This window comes from Chelonoidis abingdonii, chromosome 9 (assembly GCF_003597395.2).
Source record: "Chelonoidis abingdonii isolate Lonesome George chromosome 9, CheloAbing_2.0, whole genome shotgun sequence".
NCBI lineage: Eukaryota > Metazoa > Chordata > Testudines > Testudinidae > Chelonoidis > Chelonoidis abingdonii.
This window is the reverse complement of record NC_133777.1, coordinates 81,818,230-81,836,430: the sequence shown is the minus strand read 5'-3', so window position 1 is coordinate 81,836,430 and position 18,201 is coordinate 81,818,230. Positions and strand designations below refer to the sequence as shown.

Below are 18,201 nucleotides of genomic sequence, written 5' to 3'. Positions count from 1 at the left end.
TCATCAGGTTCAAAACCATTGGAATTTAAATATTATTTTTAAATGTTCATGTTTTAAATTAGAGTTCTGATACATGATTTAATCTGGCATATTAATTCATGTGAGAATTTAAGATCAATATGCAAATAAAAACAGTGGTTCATCAGCTATATATTTATGTTAACATCATTTGCAAATTATCTTCTCATAAAAATCAAAGGATATATATTCCATAAATATGAGTGACAGAATTTATTCACAGTTTTCATTAATTCACATCTAAGCCAGTTCAGTTCATGAAATCCTAACTCTCTAAGGTCAATTAATTTGCTATGAAACCGTAGAAAATAAATCAAATCACAAACATTTTGACAGCAATTCATGTTTTAAGAGATTATTGGTGCATTTTGGAAATTCCCAAGAAATCACATTCTATCATTTCTAAACAACTACATTTGACCACTGCTTTGCAGAAAATAGCTTTTAAGTTCCCCAATTCATAAATGTAATTAAATAATTACATTAGTGCTAATTAACATGAAACTGCAGATTATTTAAGCGCAAAAAACACTATTCAACTTCTTAATTATTCTTGTTCACACAGCATTTCCTTTTGCTCAGGCGCCCTAGGTGCAAATAAAGCATCCCATCTGCTCGTAATTAGAACTAAATAATTTCAGAGAATGTAGCTTATCATTTTGACTGCACATTTGATTAAAAACAGTGTATAAGCAATACCCTGGCTTATTGCTGTAACAGCAACAACACACACAGGCACACGTTCTCCCATCATTAAAGAAGACTGAAAACATTATCTGTTATTTCAGGGGGAAAAAATACAACTTTTTAGTTCATTTCATACAGATGAAAGCGAATTACAGCAAATCACCTCTCCACTGAATAGCGGCCTCCACATAATGACTTTATTTGCTTAATCCCCAAATTAAACGCCGTTTCGAGCGAGGGCCCTGTGTTATTACTCTCATCATGTTGAGAACATTTTCCTGCCGAGACCAATTTGAATAAAACAAGGGGCCTTCCTTGAACTCAATCAAGGAGTCATAATGTGGTGGGTAATAGAGGTTGCTGATAGATTTGCAGGCAAAAGTGTTATACCTAATGATGGGATATGGATAATAGTCCTCCTGGAGGTCCTGATGCGATTCCAGTTGGCTGCCAGATGCTAAAAATCAAGAAGAGCATTGATCAGTGACAGGAAGCTGTAGTGGATTCATCTAGTCAAACTTCAGCTGTTTTTCCACTGTACAGTTAAGCCAGGCATAAATTATATTAATTGATTTAATTACATACTTAAAACATCTTCCCCAATTAATTTAATTAGGTGGCTACATGAAGCTACTGGCAGGGGAAGATTAGAGGCTGCTCACTTAATTAACAGAATATGAATGAAAAAAAAGAAAGCAAACATAAATGAAATTGTGAGCACTAATTAAAAGGCTGTCTACAAACTTAAATACTTTCTGACAAAGTGGTGACAGCAATGTAGACAAGAGAGGGATTTTTTTTCTAGCCAATTTACTGCCACAAGGTATATATAGGGAGCTACGGTAATGCAGTTAAAACATTGATTTTCTGACAGAACTACCAAAGTCAAAGTGAAGGGACATTTTCCATAGAAAAATTGCAACAGATTCTGCAGCCACAAAGGCTGAATCACTGATGAAGGATGAAATATGATGCTCAGACAAATGTATGGTTAAAGGGAAAAAAATGGAAACAGCTTATTGCGATTACTCAAGCAAGAGATGTTTAGAAAAGAAGTGCTGCAGTAGCAGCTGGCAGCACTGCACACCTTGGCCCTGATGTAAAAATTCTCCAGGTGTCTCTGACGTGATTCCTTCAGGGTCTTTTTTACACGTGCCATGTGGCTATGCAAGAGCCAAGAAATGGCAATCACACCTGATGCCCACTGCTGCTGCCTGAAATGGATGTAGGCTTTTCTGGCCTTATAGCGCCTCCATGTTGCTTGGATCTTTGTGGCAGCCATTTCAGTACCATGTTGCCCTTTGTATCTCTGGCCAGGTTGATTTAAGATCCTTTTCACAGTTGTCCGGTTCTTTATCACCGACAGAAGGTCATCTCTGGTTGGCCTCTGGTTAAGTTCAAAGTCCGATATGAGTTCCATCAACTTCTTACTCTTTATTATAGCCAATGGTACTGCATAGTCCTTGAGAAGCTTCTCAACATATTCCAAGAAAGAAAGAATACTTCCCCAGGACAAACAATAGTGCTGCTTGAATGGCAGGAAATCTGGAGCCTTATCATCTATAGTGCCATTATAAATAGTTATATCATAATCCAAAAATGTATTCTGTAAGGGTTGAGATGGCATCATATGTGGGCTCTGTGGAAAGAGAGCACAGCCACAGATTAAAAGTAACTGCAGCTACTTATAAATGAGTGGTCAAGACATACTACCATTTTATCATTTACCACACAACTGTGGGAAATTATGGATCTAGAAATGTATTCCTCATATTGATTTAACATATACATGTCATAAGCACAAAGGCTGGCCCATATATACTTTAAAACTCATTACCAGAAAAGTACCTTAGGGGTCACTCAAGGGTATTAATATTTTTATAGAAATATATTAGTTGCTCATGGGAACTATGCTTGATCTTATCATAGATAAAATAAAGCTCTACAGTAACTCTGATATGGTCAGCTGATCCCACAATCTGTATGATTTACCAGAAAACAGCCTTCTAACATTGTTATCTCATTCATGAGATGTCCACCAATCCTGACAGAATGGATAACATCCTCTCCTACATGCTTACCAGGGACAGTGCTCTCATCTCCCAAAACTACGTATCAAGACTCACCACTTCTGAATCCTACCAGAACTCTTTGTCTCCACTGGAGACTTCAGCTGGTCACCAGTTTTAGCTTTTGCTCCAACTTTATTTATTTCAAGGCACTTGAACTCAAATTTTCTAGCCTTATTCACCAAGCTTGCTTTATTTTTCCTTTTCAGTTCTCATCTGGGCCATAGCATGGATCAGCACGCTAATGATACAAAGGTCTTAAAAGGCCAAGCAAAACTCAAAGTCCTGATCTGTATGCAACACTTTAATTCAGGTGCATGCAAAGAGAAGGGGATGTCCCTTATGCATTGATGCCAAGAACAACCATCAAACCTCAAGTAATAACTGAAGTCTATCACTCAGACTCAAACTCTCCTATAGCTGCATGTGAGACATTCTGGGTGCCTATATGAACAATGCAAGAATTACAGGAGAGACACTTTAGCAAACTAGCATTAGGGAAGTCTTTCTATTTATTTCAGTTGGCTTTGGCCTGATTCAGTGGTGCAGGATCATGTCTTAAACAATCTTTGATGAATAGAGCACTGAAAATCTACATGATAAAATCTTGTTGTCATCAATGCTTAAATACCTTTGGCGGAGGGGAAGTGCAATTTATCAACTCCAGCCCTTGAGCTGGTTGCGCCCATAATCTCTTTGATTTCTTAGCTGAAGCCATGGAGCTGCTGGATGGAGGTGGAGCAATGCTACCTTTGTTTGAGGAATACGAGTCATCGGGACCTCTTTGTGTGTCTGGAAAGATGAAGATGTCTGTACCAGCAAAGTCCACCTTGCTACCAATCCCTCCTGTACCAATAGAACAATGCAATGTAAGGTTTCATTGCTTAAACGAAATACCATACAATAAAAATAAAGTGCAATTTCACCAGTAGAAATTGGCCCAGAAGCTATCTTACTTTACTTTGATGTCCAACTAGGTTGCTATTTCCAAAAGATGTAATCCAAATATTAAGTTTTGACCAAACCAGCAATATTTTTGGAGGAAAGCACTAATGATATAACTTTGTCATCAAATGCTAATAAAAGCCTAACAGATTGAAGGACAATCACAGATCTGCTATCACAGATACTGGGATCAGGTTACCATAGCAATTTTTAATATACATTTTCTAAAGCTAGTGTACCATTCAACTGTATATTCACTTTCCACAACATATTCAAGCACCTGATCATTGGTGGGAATGGGGAACCGCGGCGAATGGGAGCTTCAGGGGAAGTACCCGCAGGCCAGGACAGCGGACGGAGCCCTATGCCTCCCCTCCCCCAGAGGCCGCAGGTACGTGGTACCAGCCACTTCCTGGAGCGGTGCAGGGCAGGGAGTCTGCCCTGGCCCCAATGCACGCCGCTGCCACCCTGGAGCCCAAATCCCTCCTGCACCCCAACTCTCTGCCCTGATTCCCCTGCTGCACCCTGCACATCTCCTGCACCTCAACCCCCTGCCCTGAGCCCCCTGCCGCTCTCCACACCCTTCCTGCACTCCTTGCCCTGAGCCTCCTGCCGCACCCCGAACCCCTCCTGAACCCCAACTCCCTGCCCTGAGCCCCCTGCTACACCCTGCACCCCTCCTGCACGCCAACTCCCTGCCCTGAGCCCCCTGCTACACCCTGCACCCCTCCTGCACCCCAACTCCTGCCTTGAGCCCCCTCCTGCACACCACATCCCTCCTCTGCCCAAGCCCCTTCCTGCACACCACACCCCAACTCCTTGCCCCAGCCCTGCATGCAATTTCTCCACCCAGATATGGCCCTCAGGCCAAAAACTTTGCCCATCCCTGGTGTATACTATAGCACTCTTGAAATGTTTGTCACCTTTACTCCATGTTATTCCACGCCACTGCCATGATAACTCACAGCCCTTGGTTTCATTTTTTGGTCACATCCATCCATCATGAAGCCTTTCAAATCCAAAGCAACTGCTGTCAGGGTGGATTTGATCATTCCTACCATAGGGACCTCAGCCTTTCTATACAGACTTAGGCAGCAAGAGAATGCTAGATTTGAGTAGATTCTGTATTCCACATTCAGGTTTGGTGTACTTTGGTAGCACTCCTCCTCTGAGTAACTCTCTGATTTTCCTCTAGTTCAGACAGCCTTCCAGTATCTTGGCACCATCAATTCTCAATCAGTTAGCATAAGTCACAGTTGAATTATGGGCTTTATTCACTATTGAGCACTGAGGGCCAGATTTCAAAGTTATTTAAGCATCTACAAATGCAGATAAGCGTCTAGTGGGATTTTCAGGAGTATCCCAGTGCTGAACTCCTGTTGAAAACTCTGGAACTCCAGCCTCAAGAGTACACCTGAATATAAACTCTGTTGGCTTTGGGGGAGCCTGGAGTAGGGCACAACAGTTGTGCCCCATGATTCCCCAACTGGCAAGCTCTTTTCCAATACATCCACACATTAGATACGCAGCCTAATCAAAATCTATGGGAGCTGGGGGCCTCGATGTTTTTGAAAATCCCAGTAGACGCCTCTCTGCACTGTGTGATGCCTATATACCTTTAAAACCTGGCCCTGAGTTCACTGCCTCAGCAGCTCTCTTAAGAGAAAACAAGAGCCTGGGAAATAGAAGGCAAAGTTAAAATTTAACTGATTAGAATGATCAACCTTTATCCTTACCTACAACTGGCTTCTTGTGCTGTTTGTGAAATTCATGGAGAGGAGCTGCTTTGGGTAAAACAGGAGGTGACTCAAGTGTAATCTTTGCTGCTGGTGGAATTAGCCTTCGCTCAATTAGATTCAAAATACCTAGAAAATGAAAAACATTGCTGAACAATGTCATATTTAATTTCTTGTTTTATAAAGTTACATGGAGCATCTCAGATTACCTAAAGAAAAATGTTTCACGCTTTTTAAAGGACTTGTAGCTATTCTTTCCCTAATCATCAAAGACAAGATGTTGTCAATTGGTAATTGTAAAGAAAGAAATTAGATGGAGATTAAGACAAGCCTTTTTGTTTGTTTTAATGAATTCTTCCTCATATCAGTTGGAACTAGAGGAGCAGTGGTATTCTTTATATGACAAATCCAAGGAAGGCAAACTTTGCCTATAAACAGTGACATTCAAATGAAATGTACTGGACTGGGACAGTATTATAAACAGGAATTATATGTTTGTGAAAATGAGGAACATGTAGTAAAACTACTGAAAAGAAAGACTTGTAAATTACACTGTAATTGGGGCTATGGAATTATTACAAACGATTTGGTCCATTCTCTAAATAATCCAAATGCAGCTCCAGTTACAGTCCCAGGGCAACTTCAGGCCCCTTTGATTATTTTGAAGAAACAGGCATTCATAGTGGCCACTTATTTTGATCTTGGCGCAACCACACAGAAAGTCTTCACAGATTTTTCTTTCCAGCAGCGACAAAACTCTGTGCAAGAAGTTGATCGCTGGCTTACAGAAAGTATGTGCTTAATATACTGACGATGTCCCTTAACTCATTCTCTGAAGCTCCAGAAAGCAGCTGAGAATAAACTCTGTTGGTTTTGGGGGAGCATAGGGTACAACAGTTGTGCCTCAAGGTTCTCCAACTGGCAAGCTCTTTTGCCATACATCCATTCATGGGATACGCAGCCTGGATTTGGCCCTTACGCTTTACTGATGATGATAATGCTTTTCAGTTCTCTTATCAAAGAATCTCAGTGCGCATCACAAACATTAAATAATGAATTCTCACAATATTCCTGTGCAGCAGATATTATTGTGCCAGTCTGTAAAATGGACAAGAGTAGAGACGCTAAATGGCTTGCACAAGGCAGACTAGGTCTTGACTCCCAGCAGATAACATTGCCTCCTTAGAGCTCAGTATTTCATCTTGTTGGCATAAAAATGATAAGATTAGGCATCTATGACTGACCTTTCCTTGCATCTCTTTCTAATATAGATAAGGGAGAATCCATTTGATGAGAGGCAGGCAAAACCGAGAGGTTACCAACTGTAGGGCCTTTCACGATCTTCTGAGTGCATACCTAAACACAGAGAGAATGCTCCTTTAGCAACCAATATTTCTGGTTTTGCAGAGAACTCAGTTTTCTACTTGCATAAAGCTAAATAATAAATACAATTTCTGCTATGAACAGTTTCATTAAGGTTTAATAATGTAACAGTACGGGCACTGATTTTACTGCTTATGAACATGCTGCACTATTGTCTACTGTCATTAGTGTATGTAATTTAAAATAAAGTTAATTAAATCCAATCAACGTCTTGCAATTTCTGCTACACAAAGTCAGTGTACTAGTTAATAAAGGAACTGCAAGGACTTTGCTCAATTTTAATGACTATATTATAAACATAGTATCTCTTGACAGAGCAGGCTTTGAATACAGGAAACATGTACACATGCCATGTACTAGAAAGGAAAGGAAGCAGGAGATAGTAGTTGGAAATATGTAAATAGATCCTAAGCAAATTCACTGCACAGAATATTATTGTATTTACAGTATATGTAACTATTTGTAATCAGTGAACATTAATTACTGTAAGATATGAAGTCTGAGGGTACCTTAAAGATAAAGCCTGCATCTTCTAAGTGCCGGTGTGAAGGCACCATGTTCACGCACACAATCCTCATATGGCAATGAGATTATAGCTATTATGCCTAGTATCCCATATATGGAGCATTGCACAGGGGAAAGAACAGATTTTTATAATCTTACATTACTATATATACACACATGTACTCAACACCATCACTTAACATTTTGGCTCCCTCTTCAGGTATCATAAACATTTCCTTTTTGCACTGGTAAGGATACATCTTGCTATACAGGATGGGCCAGATGTTGCCATTCTGCGTATACCAATCCCACCTGAAGCAAATGAGCATTCAGAGAGAGGATCAAATAAGCCTCTGATATTGCGTGTGCAACTCTAGGCATGCACTTACTTTGTGCTATTAAACATCACAAATATCCTGATTTGTGACAATAAAACAGATGCTTGCCGATTTCTGCATATGCAAAATTGAACATGCAAACTCAGAGGTCGAGTATAGTGGCACTCACATACAGAAAGACAATATGAGTTGGTTCTGATATCTGATCATAAATCTGACAATTATTATTTTCAGGACTAAATTATCACATCTTTGGTCACAAGTCAAGAAAAATGTCAGAGCAAACAGCTGCAATGACGAAGGAGAGAAAGAAAGTGATTTCTAATCTGTTTTAATCTGATATTGCTTCATATCACTGTTCTAAAACTCTGCTGTAATGTTTCAGAATAGAAGATTCAATTTCTAATTATTGGTGAGTTCTATCAATATAAATATAGAAATATCTCCATACGAATGGCTATGCTGAAAGGGTGATATAGAGTGATTTTAAAAATACTTTTCAATACATTACATGTTCCAAGACGTTATTGCAGGGGAATTGGGAGGAATCTATCAAGGAGACAGAAAGATAGTATCGAACATAAAGCCTGAATAATAATGTATGCTGTAGAATCCACTACCTGAAACCCCCTGGGCTGTGTTCCCTTCTATACATTACATATCTGAAAACTATAGTTTATGAGCTTCGACAACGATTTAATTAAGTTTGTGAAAAACTTCCCCTTCTTTTCTGAACTTCAGTTTATCCAAATAAATTCCATGTTGCCTGTTGCATTTGAATAAATGAGGGTCTGCTTAATAACCATAGAAACAAACGTGATAGCTCAACTGACTTCAATGGGGTCATGACAATTTACACCAATTGGGGATCTGGCCCAAAGACAGTAAAACCACAACAGTGGAAAATGGCATTGCCTGACTGATTCTAGGGCCAGTAAGGCATAGGTAAATCTAGGGAGTCAAGAAAGATCCAGTTTAAATAATATTCTCAACCATCTTGGAGAAGTAAAAGGCAGGCCTAACAGTTTTGAGGCATAGAGCACAGTTTATCCAGATTTCCAGAGAGCCTTTGATAAACTACCCCTGCCAAGTTGCTTCTGAAATCAGAAGCATCAGGGATCCAAGTTAAAATGCAGCAATAGATAAAGCCAAGAAAAGTGAAAGCAGAGTTTTGTCAGGAATAAACAGGTTGATCTTAGACTTTACCCCTTTGCGACAAATGGCTTAGATGAAGGTTCCAGATACAAACTTGTTAAGTTTACCAATGGCACAACATAGGAGAAGAAAATGCTAATCTCAGAGTTGCTCTGCTCCGCAGGCAAAGGACAAATGAAATGAGCATCTTGGTCAATCCAGTAGTCTAGTGGATGCACAATATGCTGCTACAAAAGACAAAAGGCCCACTCCCTCCCTTTCCAGTAGGCCAGGGGCTCAGTGCCTACTAGAACTTCCTCTGGAGCTGAAGGAATAAGGATGGATTCATCCAACCTTCCTCATGGGTAGTGAGAAAGGTTGTATGATATGGAGCTTTTGTGAAGGACAGAAGTAAAGGGGACCAAATCCAAAACAAGAGCATTCAGGGACACATTTTCAGCCCAGTGAATGTTCAACTAACCAAGCTGCACATCTAAATGGCTATTTGAAGGCAAACAACATTTGCTTCTCACCCAATTCATTTCACACATAAAATTGGAGGAGCGTGCTGAAAATCTGTTCTTCAGAGTCAATTATTCTACTGTTTGCAAGGTCATTATCCTGTCCTCCTTCAAACTAACTACTAACGTGAAGCCTCCGGTAAACTGCTCACTGATAATGGTTAGACAAGTGACCAGAAAAGATTTCCAATGTTTTATCATAGGCAGGGCAGATAGCCCACCTATTACTGAGGTTGCTCAACATTTCCTATTATAGAACCTTTTTTTTCTAGTTATAACTTTGCCATACTTTAACCATTTGGGCTGAAATTTTCCATGCACAGTGCCTGCTACAGGTTGAACTTTTTTGGACAATGTCAGCCAAAATGATTCAGCCATTTTTTAGGACAAGACTATGGATAAATACACCATTTTGCTCATGCTGAAAAATTCTGGTGCCCTTTTCTTTGAAAAGCTCTAGTGCTCCCATATTTTGGAGAAGGGACTTGAAATTTATCAGGGAACTGATCTTTGTTTCAGTGGCCTTTTGCTATCCCTGTGAAAATCTACCAAAATTTGGCCAAGTTATAAGCCTTGAAAAAAATCACAGTTTACACATGCTCAAAAGACATTTCTTAGATTTCAGCAGCTACATTCTCCAAAGATTCCAACCACACTGGGCATGTTGCAGTCAGGGGCTAAGCAGGAGTTTCCCTGCAATAGCACTTCTGGGCTGCTATGGGCTGCGCCAGATCTGGATGGAAGCAGGGAGCCTGTTGCTCCAGTGCCGCCAGTGACTTTCCTGCTGGGCCCAGGCAGCATGGAGGAGGAAGCTATCCAATTTGAATGCACAGGGGACAAGAGCCAGACTTGCAAAGGGAGGTAGGGGAGTAGATTAGGACAAGGAGCTGGGTGGGCAGGAGGGTGAAGACAGGACTGAGAAGTGTCCAGCAGAGAGGGAAAGTGGGACTAGGAGTTCAAGTGCAGAGGCAGATCAACTGGCAGGGCAAGGAGACTGGGACATGCAGCCAGGGAGGTAAATGCATGGGTTGGAGCCATGTGAGGTGGAGGGAGACTGACATTGTTTGAGGAGATGGGGCTGAAGGAAGATTGGGGCTGGCTGAGCAGGGGACAAAGAGCTGGGAGACTAGAGAGGGACTGGGAATGGATGCACAAGGAGCCTGGAAGTGGGGGAGACTGGGTCAGGGATTCCAGAGGGGTGAGATTAGCATTTGCTGGACAAAAAGTTTGGGACTGAGATGAGAAGCCTGAGGACTAGCAACTGGGACTGGCTAGGTGAGGAGAATGGAATTGGGACTAGGAGGCAGATGTGGGGAAGGGAGAGGAATAGGAAAGGTTGGAGGGGAAGGGTAAGAAGGGGGGTCAAGTTTTGGGGAAAACAGGCAGAAGAGTGTGCCCACTAGAGAACACTGCCCTCCAGAGCTGGAATGGAACCTCAGAGTCCTGAATATCACCATTCCTCTGATGTCAGCAAAGGCCTGTGAAATCCATTGGCTAAGTGTCCCAACACCCTGCCCCAGCCCACCACAGTGCTGGTCCACCCAGAATATGATAATGTACTACTGCCATCAAGACTCCATGACCTCAAGTGGAGAGATCTGTGTGGTGAAATTAAAGGTTTCAAACCTGCTGCTGAACCATGTGGGTGTCAATATGATGCCACATGATGGGAGTTTCTGATTTTTCAGTTCGCTTTTTTAAAAGCTTAGGAAATTACACACACACAAAATTGCATGAGAAGAACATTATTAAGATAATACAGTCAAGCACACAAAAGTTACGAAATGCCAGAATTAAGGTTGCCTGGACAACCTGTAAAGTGGGGATAGTGATACTTAAGTCCTTTGTAAAGTGCTTTTGACTCTACTGATGAATAGTGTTATAAGAACCAAGTGTTAATAACTGTTGTTATTATGTGTACGGCACTTAGAGCAATGAGGCCCTGGCCTTGATTTGGGCACTCTTGTAACACAAAAATAACAACAAAATTATTCAATGTTATAAAAAAGAATAGGCCATTTGTCATATTTCTAACTAGGAAATGGAGGAGATTGAAATATGCAATTCATAATTTCTACACCCTGATTCATACAATAGCATTGCCAATGGCAGCTACCAAGAAGACTGAATAGTATGCATGCTTCATTACAGTAAAGATTTTTTAGGGCAATAATAGATGCACATTTTTGGTTGCAGCTATTATGAAACATTATACTCTAAGGGAACGAGAGGTATGAATCTTTACTTCATTATATTCCAAGAGTATAACGATGAGAAATGTGGCAAAGATTAAGTTTACACCAGCCAAGATTATAAATGGGTTGATATTGAGCAAAGAAGGTCAGAGCTACGCATCCCCTCACCCACACTTAAATCTTGCAACCAGTAAGTTGTTTTGTTTCCCTGCACGTGGGGACACAATAAAGTACATACTAAAAGAATGAGATTTAATTAAATAGCAGCTCTCTTTTCAAACCTTTGCCATTTTGTGCTGTATCTGTAAAGCAGCATTGATTTTACTGCTGGCCAGATTCACTCTCAAGTTTAAATCCTAGCAGATTTTTCATGATAGGCAGTAGTGTGCACCGTGTGTGTGTCAGTAAACGTATGGAATAAGCTACAAAGCAATTGAAGCAGAAAGTATGAGTTCAAGAGAAGCCTAGATTTGTTTCTGGAGGAGGAGGAAATTGAAGAGTAAGGCAAGGAAGCAGGTAGGTGGAATTAAATTTCTCTAAAGTAAAAGGCAGGTGTCAACTAACAGGGCAGATGTAACTGCATTTTAAACAGTAGGGTGATTTATGCTCCCATTTACATTGTGCAACTCTACTACAAGGAATTTGTTATAGCTGGACAACCTGAGTTGAATTGACCCAGAATTCTTAATCAGGAAAATTCTATCCAGCCCAGTAAACCTCCTCTTTTTTACTAACCCTCTTGCTTTTCCATCACAGCTTCTCTTCACTACAAAGACATTTCCACTTATAGAACCGAGTTATGCTTTTTGCCCTCCCCTGTAGTTTATTCCATGTGACTTCAATGGGGCTGCCCAGAAGCAAGTGAAGGCAGAACGTGGCAAGTGTGTTTTAAGGTATTAGTTATTTTCCTTTAACTGACTTTTGGCCTGTTTAAAAAATAAACATACAATTCATTAATAGCAAGATAACCCATACTGAAGAAAGTGTCCATGTGCAGTTCACTATTGCTATCATTCATTATTTGTATTATTATTCAGTGCTGTATGATTTCATGCTTCACACAAGCTTTCATTGGAGTTTCTCCAGAGTTAAAAAGTGACTGTATTAATTCACTGTGTCATCTAGTTACCCACAATCAGTATTATTTATTATCTGTATGGCAGTAGCATCCAAAATGTGCTAGACGTGCACATAAAAGGAGGCCCCCTAAGAGCTTTGTTTATTAAACTGGTCTTGGGAAAAGAGGCATTCGATAGAACAATTAGCCCCTCAACATACATAGGATTAATAGGATAAAGAAGGAACATGTACAGTGATGGTCAGAACTGTGCATTTTAATTACATTTGGAGGTCTAACTAATGTCTCCCATGATGTAGGTGCACAAGAGGGAAAGAAGGCACAGCAACTTCCAGTGCTGGGAAATGCAAATAGAAGACGGCTGGCTGATGCTTCTAGAGAGGATATTCCTGGGCAATGGCACCACGTATCCTGCATACCTCACTGGCTGGACTGGGGGAAGGGAGCTCTGTAAAAGCATTGGTTACACCTGTTCTACAGGCGATTAAGTGACACTCCTTCCCATGCTCTCCCAAGGCCTGTGGAGCGCTTCCAATGGCAAAACGTGCCTCCTTTTTCACTACCTTGCACACTGTACAGTTGTAAATGACTACTCAAAGTCTAAAACTCTACCATTCTCATTTGTCCATGTTTTACACCCTGGCTGCACAGGTCTGAATAACCAAGCAGCGAAGAATCAGACCTAATAATTTCTGGTAGTTCACCTTGTCACATACCTCCTCTGTCCACAACACAACTCAGGCTTAGAAGAGCTATAACTGAGCCATAACGGGTTTAAGAGAGTTGATTAGAATTTAAGAGATGTTCCTCTATGAGTAATATCTTCTAGTAAAGCAAGTTACAAACATTATGATTCAGCAAGTATCTTTTTATGGAGTCAGCAGACAGTGTACTTGCTTGTGATGGGTGTTTTAAAGTACAGTTTTCAAAGGTGAGAAGCGAGCACTTCATTTGTCATGCAGGCTTAATATTTGCTCTGTATAACGTGCCTGGAGTGTGTCGCAAAAGTATTTTTTTCATCTCAGGCGCTTTTGAGTATAATTAACCGGAAACATGAGAAAAACAATTCTATCAGCCTTTTAAAAGTGTGTTTCTCTTGTGGATACAACTGTCCCACTCTGTATGGTACTTTTTCTTTGCTTCATTTTAAATGGTGTACTTGTTTTAATGTAGCAAGAATTTTTCCCATTAGTTCACTTAGTCCTTTGTTTAAAAAACAGCCATATTTAGTGAGAATGACACCACACACACACAGAGACGTCTCTGTAGTGACTTGATGGTTGAGGCTGCACTGAAATCTGCACCTGAAGCACACCTAAAATCTGTCTGTTTCACAGTGTAATGATTAGGAGCCAAATTCTCTACTGGTATAAATCTACTGACTTCTACAGAACAATTCAAGCAAAGAATTTGGTTGTGAATTTTGTCTCCACACTTGACACAATGGGGCTGACTCTCCACTCTGTTGCACCAGATTTACGCTAGTGGAATGAAGAATCAGGTCCAGTAATTCTTCAAAGGACAACTTAATTTTCCATGTAATTTTTTTTTTTAAACAAAGTTATTAACCCCACCCCATCCTGTAACTTCCTCATTACAAATTAACAGCAATCACTAACACCACAGATCACCCATTCACACACATTTCCCTGAACATTACAGAAAAACGTACGTTACAGCCACCATTTGCAATCTGACACAAGACCTCATATACATATGTACATCTATGCTAAGGGATCTATGATGTAATTTATGAAACCATAGAAAGCCATATTAATAATCAAAAACACATGAATATACATGGTTGGTGATCAATGGGACCTGCTGGCTGTTCAGGAGGAGGGAGGAGAATACGTGGGCTGGGAATGATGGAATGAAGTTAATTCAAGTTGTGAAAAACTGATGACAGGGTGCTGAATGACTTAACTACCTATTTCCCCAGGTTGGTTTGTTTGTTTGTTTTATGGTATGCACTGCTAAGATGTACAGTCTTAATAAGTTAGCCTCTAAGCTGACACACTTTTTCTGTCTGGATATGTATGTGCTAAGCAGTGGAGACAGAGGGGTAGCACTGGAGAATAGAAAGTCGCAGTGAAGCTGCAGTACTCCATCAGCCTCCATGGTTTTTTTTTTTTTTTTAAAAATAAAGGCCATTATGACAAACAAGCCAAATAATCTTAATATTTTGAAAATTGTTTTCAGATGACTTCATTCTTCTCCTCTGTTCACCATGAAGTGGAATGTGGAATCCAAACTCATAATGACATCAGTGGAGCCACTGTAACGTGATAAGTGCCCAAAAATTACAACGGTCTTTGTAAAAATGTCAGAAACGAATGATTTTTCAAAGGGTTTGTCTGCTGAAATTCTGAGATTTCAGGGTTTGAAAATTCTCTCAAAAATTCAAATTTGTCCTTCTTATTCCAATGTACATACTTTAGTATAGACTGTGGGTGACGACAAAAAGGAGGTTTTATGTATACAGGGCAATATAAACTCTGTTTTAAGTGGACAGCCCAACACAACCTTAAATATGGAACTGCTTAGGGCTTTTTCATAATAATACAGTAGATCTATTCTGAATATCCTTTGGATTCTCTAAAGAGATAGCACTAAATTCCTTTTACCTGAAAAATCAGCACTGTTCCTTTAAACTGTTATCAAAGAAATGATAGCTGATGGCTTACTGCTAGCTTTCCCAAAATCTACCTCTGTTAAAACTCTGCCATAGCAGGTGTGAAAGAGAATAGATGCAGAACTTCAGTGAATATCACATCTGTTTTTTGAAAAAGAGAACAGAAGCAGCACAGAAGGAAGTAAGAGAGATAATTGCTGGCTTGAACTACAATACATTTTACTTGTGGGCAAAGGGCCAGCTTACACCAAGCAGAATATGCAGGCCCATCTTATTGGAATTCAGGGGTGGGCCTCCATTCTTGTCCGGAGACAGCTGTAAACCAGCAGCCCATAGCATCGCAATCAGGCACTGAGTTTTCTCAAGGAATGCTGATATGTACAGAAGCAGCTTTGGTGGCTCCGACTGCACCCTGCCTAGCAAAATGACAGACAATCTCTGATTCCAGATGACAAGAACTGGATAAAAACTTAAAACAAATGGTGACCTTTCAAAAGATTAATTTGTTTACCCACAAAATGTTCTCTGTTTGTCATCTGAGATGGGGGTGACCTTCACATTCCCATTTCTAGGTTGAAAGGATGCTGACTGTAGTCATCTGTTAAGTTAACTCCATCTCACCAATTATTCCCTTTTTTATTTTTAGTGGCAACAATTCATGTGCTTCTTAGTACAGATTACAAAAGCAACTAGCTCATTAGGAATTACTGTCGTGTAAAATCAATTTGTTTAATTCTAATTCTGCTACCGACGCCAAATTATGTTTTGACTGTAATTGTTGTCATATGCATGGGCTTAAAATACAAGTGGGTTTTGAGGTCTTTTGCTCCTTTCTTTCTTCTGCTCGTCCTTCCAATCATTTGATATTAACAGAACTGCCACACTAAGCATTGCTTTATAATTATGGAAATATATATGCTTTCAGTGAGAGAGTATAAGATTAGCATCAACATACACACAGGCAAAAGAGTGAATAAAGAAATGGTGATGGATACCGCTATAACTGAAGTAAGTTAGTGAAAAATAATGAATATGATGCGACTTATAAAAACAAAAAATCAAAGTATTAAATTATACCTCATGAATAAATTAAAAGGCTCTAAGTTTACATTACGTTATATATTTATTTAGATGGAAACTGGGACCAAAGTGCCAGTATAATTCTATAGCAGCACAGCGATCCTAGGAAAACCGAAAGTGCAGTTGTGAATCTCTTTTAGGTCACAGCAGTTAGTCAGAGTTATTTTTGTGGCAACTCAGATCAGCATTTTGTTTTGCTTAGATGCTCCATGGGAAGTGTCTATTTTTAATGGGTATCACCTCATCATTTGTTGCCCAGAATGTGCTTGGCAAATAATGTGATGCCCAAAATATCTTTGTTGTTTAAAATGGAACTATATTCTTTACTTAGTTTTAGCTATATATGGAATGTTACGATAGAGGAAAAGTGCTAATGCTGATCAGACAAATAGGAGTTGAGGCAACATAACGACAAAACTATGGCGTGGCAGTAACTGCTCCACAGTTAAAGCCTGCACTCGGCTTTCATCATAATAATCCAATATCAGCTACTGACTTGGAAAGTTGTCACATTCACTCTTCTTTCAAAGAACAATATTTCCACAGTTTGAAGAAAATCTGTCAAACTGTTTTTAAGTTACAGGTCATTACAAACAGTTATATCTTGATTTGAAATTGATTTGTCTAATATCTTTTGTCTCCTTTTACCTCAAAAGCAGTTTGTTAATAGCCCTATATGTGTACAGGCATGTTGCCCTCTATTGACTGGTTACATCTTAGAGAGAATAAGGGTTTTTCTAATCAAGGTCTTTCAGTAGATAAAGTAGTAGAGAGACCTTTATTTTTAAAACCAGAGGATCATGGTTTCAGTCCCAGCTCCACAATTACAGTATGTATCTTAATTTAATTATGGAGCAGCAGTTGTAACTTGTTTTGTTATAGTTGACACTCATGGATATCATTGCAACCACAATCCCACTCTAGGGGTACGGCCAGGGCCAGCGCTACCATTTAGGGAGCGTAGGCAATCGCCTAGAGTGCCAGAATTTTTGGTGGGCAGCATTTTGGCAGAGGGGCCGGCTGGCAGCTCCAGTGGAGCTGCTGCAGTCATGCCTGCGGATGCTTGGATGCTCGAGCGGCTCCAGTGGACCGCCCGCAGGCATGACTGCGGCAGCTCCACCGGAGCCGCGGACCATCGGACCCTCTGCAGGCACCACTGCGGCAGCTCCACTGGAGCCGCGGCACCAGCGCGTGGGGCGGCAAAATTGCCGTTCGCCTAGGGCGTTCAAACCCCTAGCACCGGTCCTGGGTACGGCTATACTGTGATAAGAAATCCATAGCACAGAATCTCAGAGTCTAGGTCAGCTGACTTGGGCTCGCAGGGCTTGAACCAGCCCAAGCCAAAACACCTGGGCTGCAACGTTACAGCCTTGCAAACCCAAGTCAGCTGAACCCGGGCCAGCCATGGCCATGCCACAAGTCATTTATTGCAGTACAGACAATACCCTCTGAGGCCTATTTTGAAAACAAATCCAGAAAAATCCTCATGCTTTCAAATTGTTGACATTAGGTTTCAATAGCAACTGAAACATCTTCTAAAAAATGTATAAAACAAAGTACTTCCTGAGATTAAAAAAAAAAGAAAGAAAGAAAGAAAGAAAAAACCCAACCTTTTAAAAGGCTACTGGCTAAGTAGTGCTATTGAAGAATTATAGAAGTTGAAGATGGAAAATACCTGTTTGGTTATTCCACCTCTCTGCCATATTTTTATATATAAAACCATATGCTATACACAGTTTCTTAGCAATTGTTAGTATGTATCAAATAGCTTCCCTAATTTAGATTAACATTTGTAATTTAAGTCAACATTAAAAGTTTTCGCTGATCAGTACATGTTTCAGTGAGAGTGGTAAAACACATGACTCTCTACAGCAGAAT

The 18,201-nt window shown here is 40.2% G+C and overlaps 1 protein-coding gene across 6 annotated transcripts in view; it reads right to left on the bottom strand.

Moving 5' to 3' along the window:
• The window catches only part of IQCH (IQ motif containing H), a 116,547-nt gene that overhangs the window by 84,602 nt on the left and 13,744 nt on the right, over positions 1-18,201 (bottom strand). For 4 of the 6 annotated variants that reach the window (XM_032764389.2, XM_032764385.2, XM_032764386.2 and 1 more), the window contains 5 exons: positions 6,700-6,811; positions 5,456-5,584; positions 3,406-3,620; positions 1,793-2,344; positions 1,096-1,162 (listed from right to left, as the gene is read on the bottom strand). In XM_032764389.2, the coding sequence (XP_032620280.1) occupies positions 1,096-1,162; positions 1,793-2,344; positions 3,406-3,620; positions 5,456-5,584; positions 6,700-6,811 (1,075 nt within the window). Of the gene's footprint in view, positions 1-1,095; positions 1,163-1,792; positions 2,345-3,405; positions 3,621-5,455; positions 5,585-6,699; positions 6,812-7,543; positions 8,177-12,265; positions 12,449-18,201 lie in introns of those variants that run through there. The other 2 variants (XM_032764391.2, XM_032764390.2) reach the window with 2 other exon arrangements.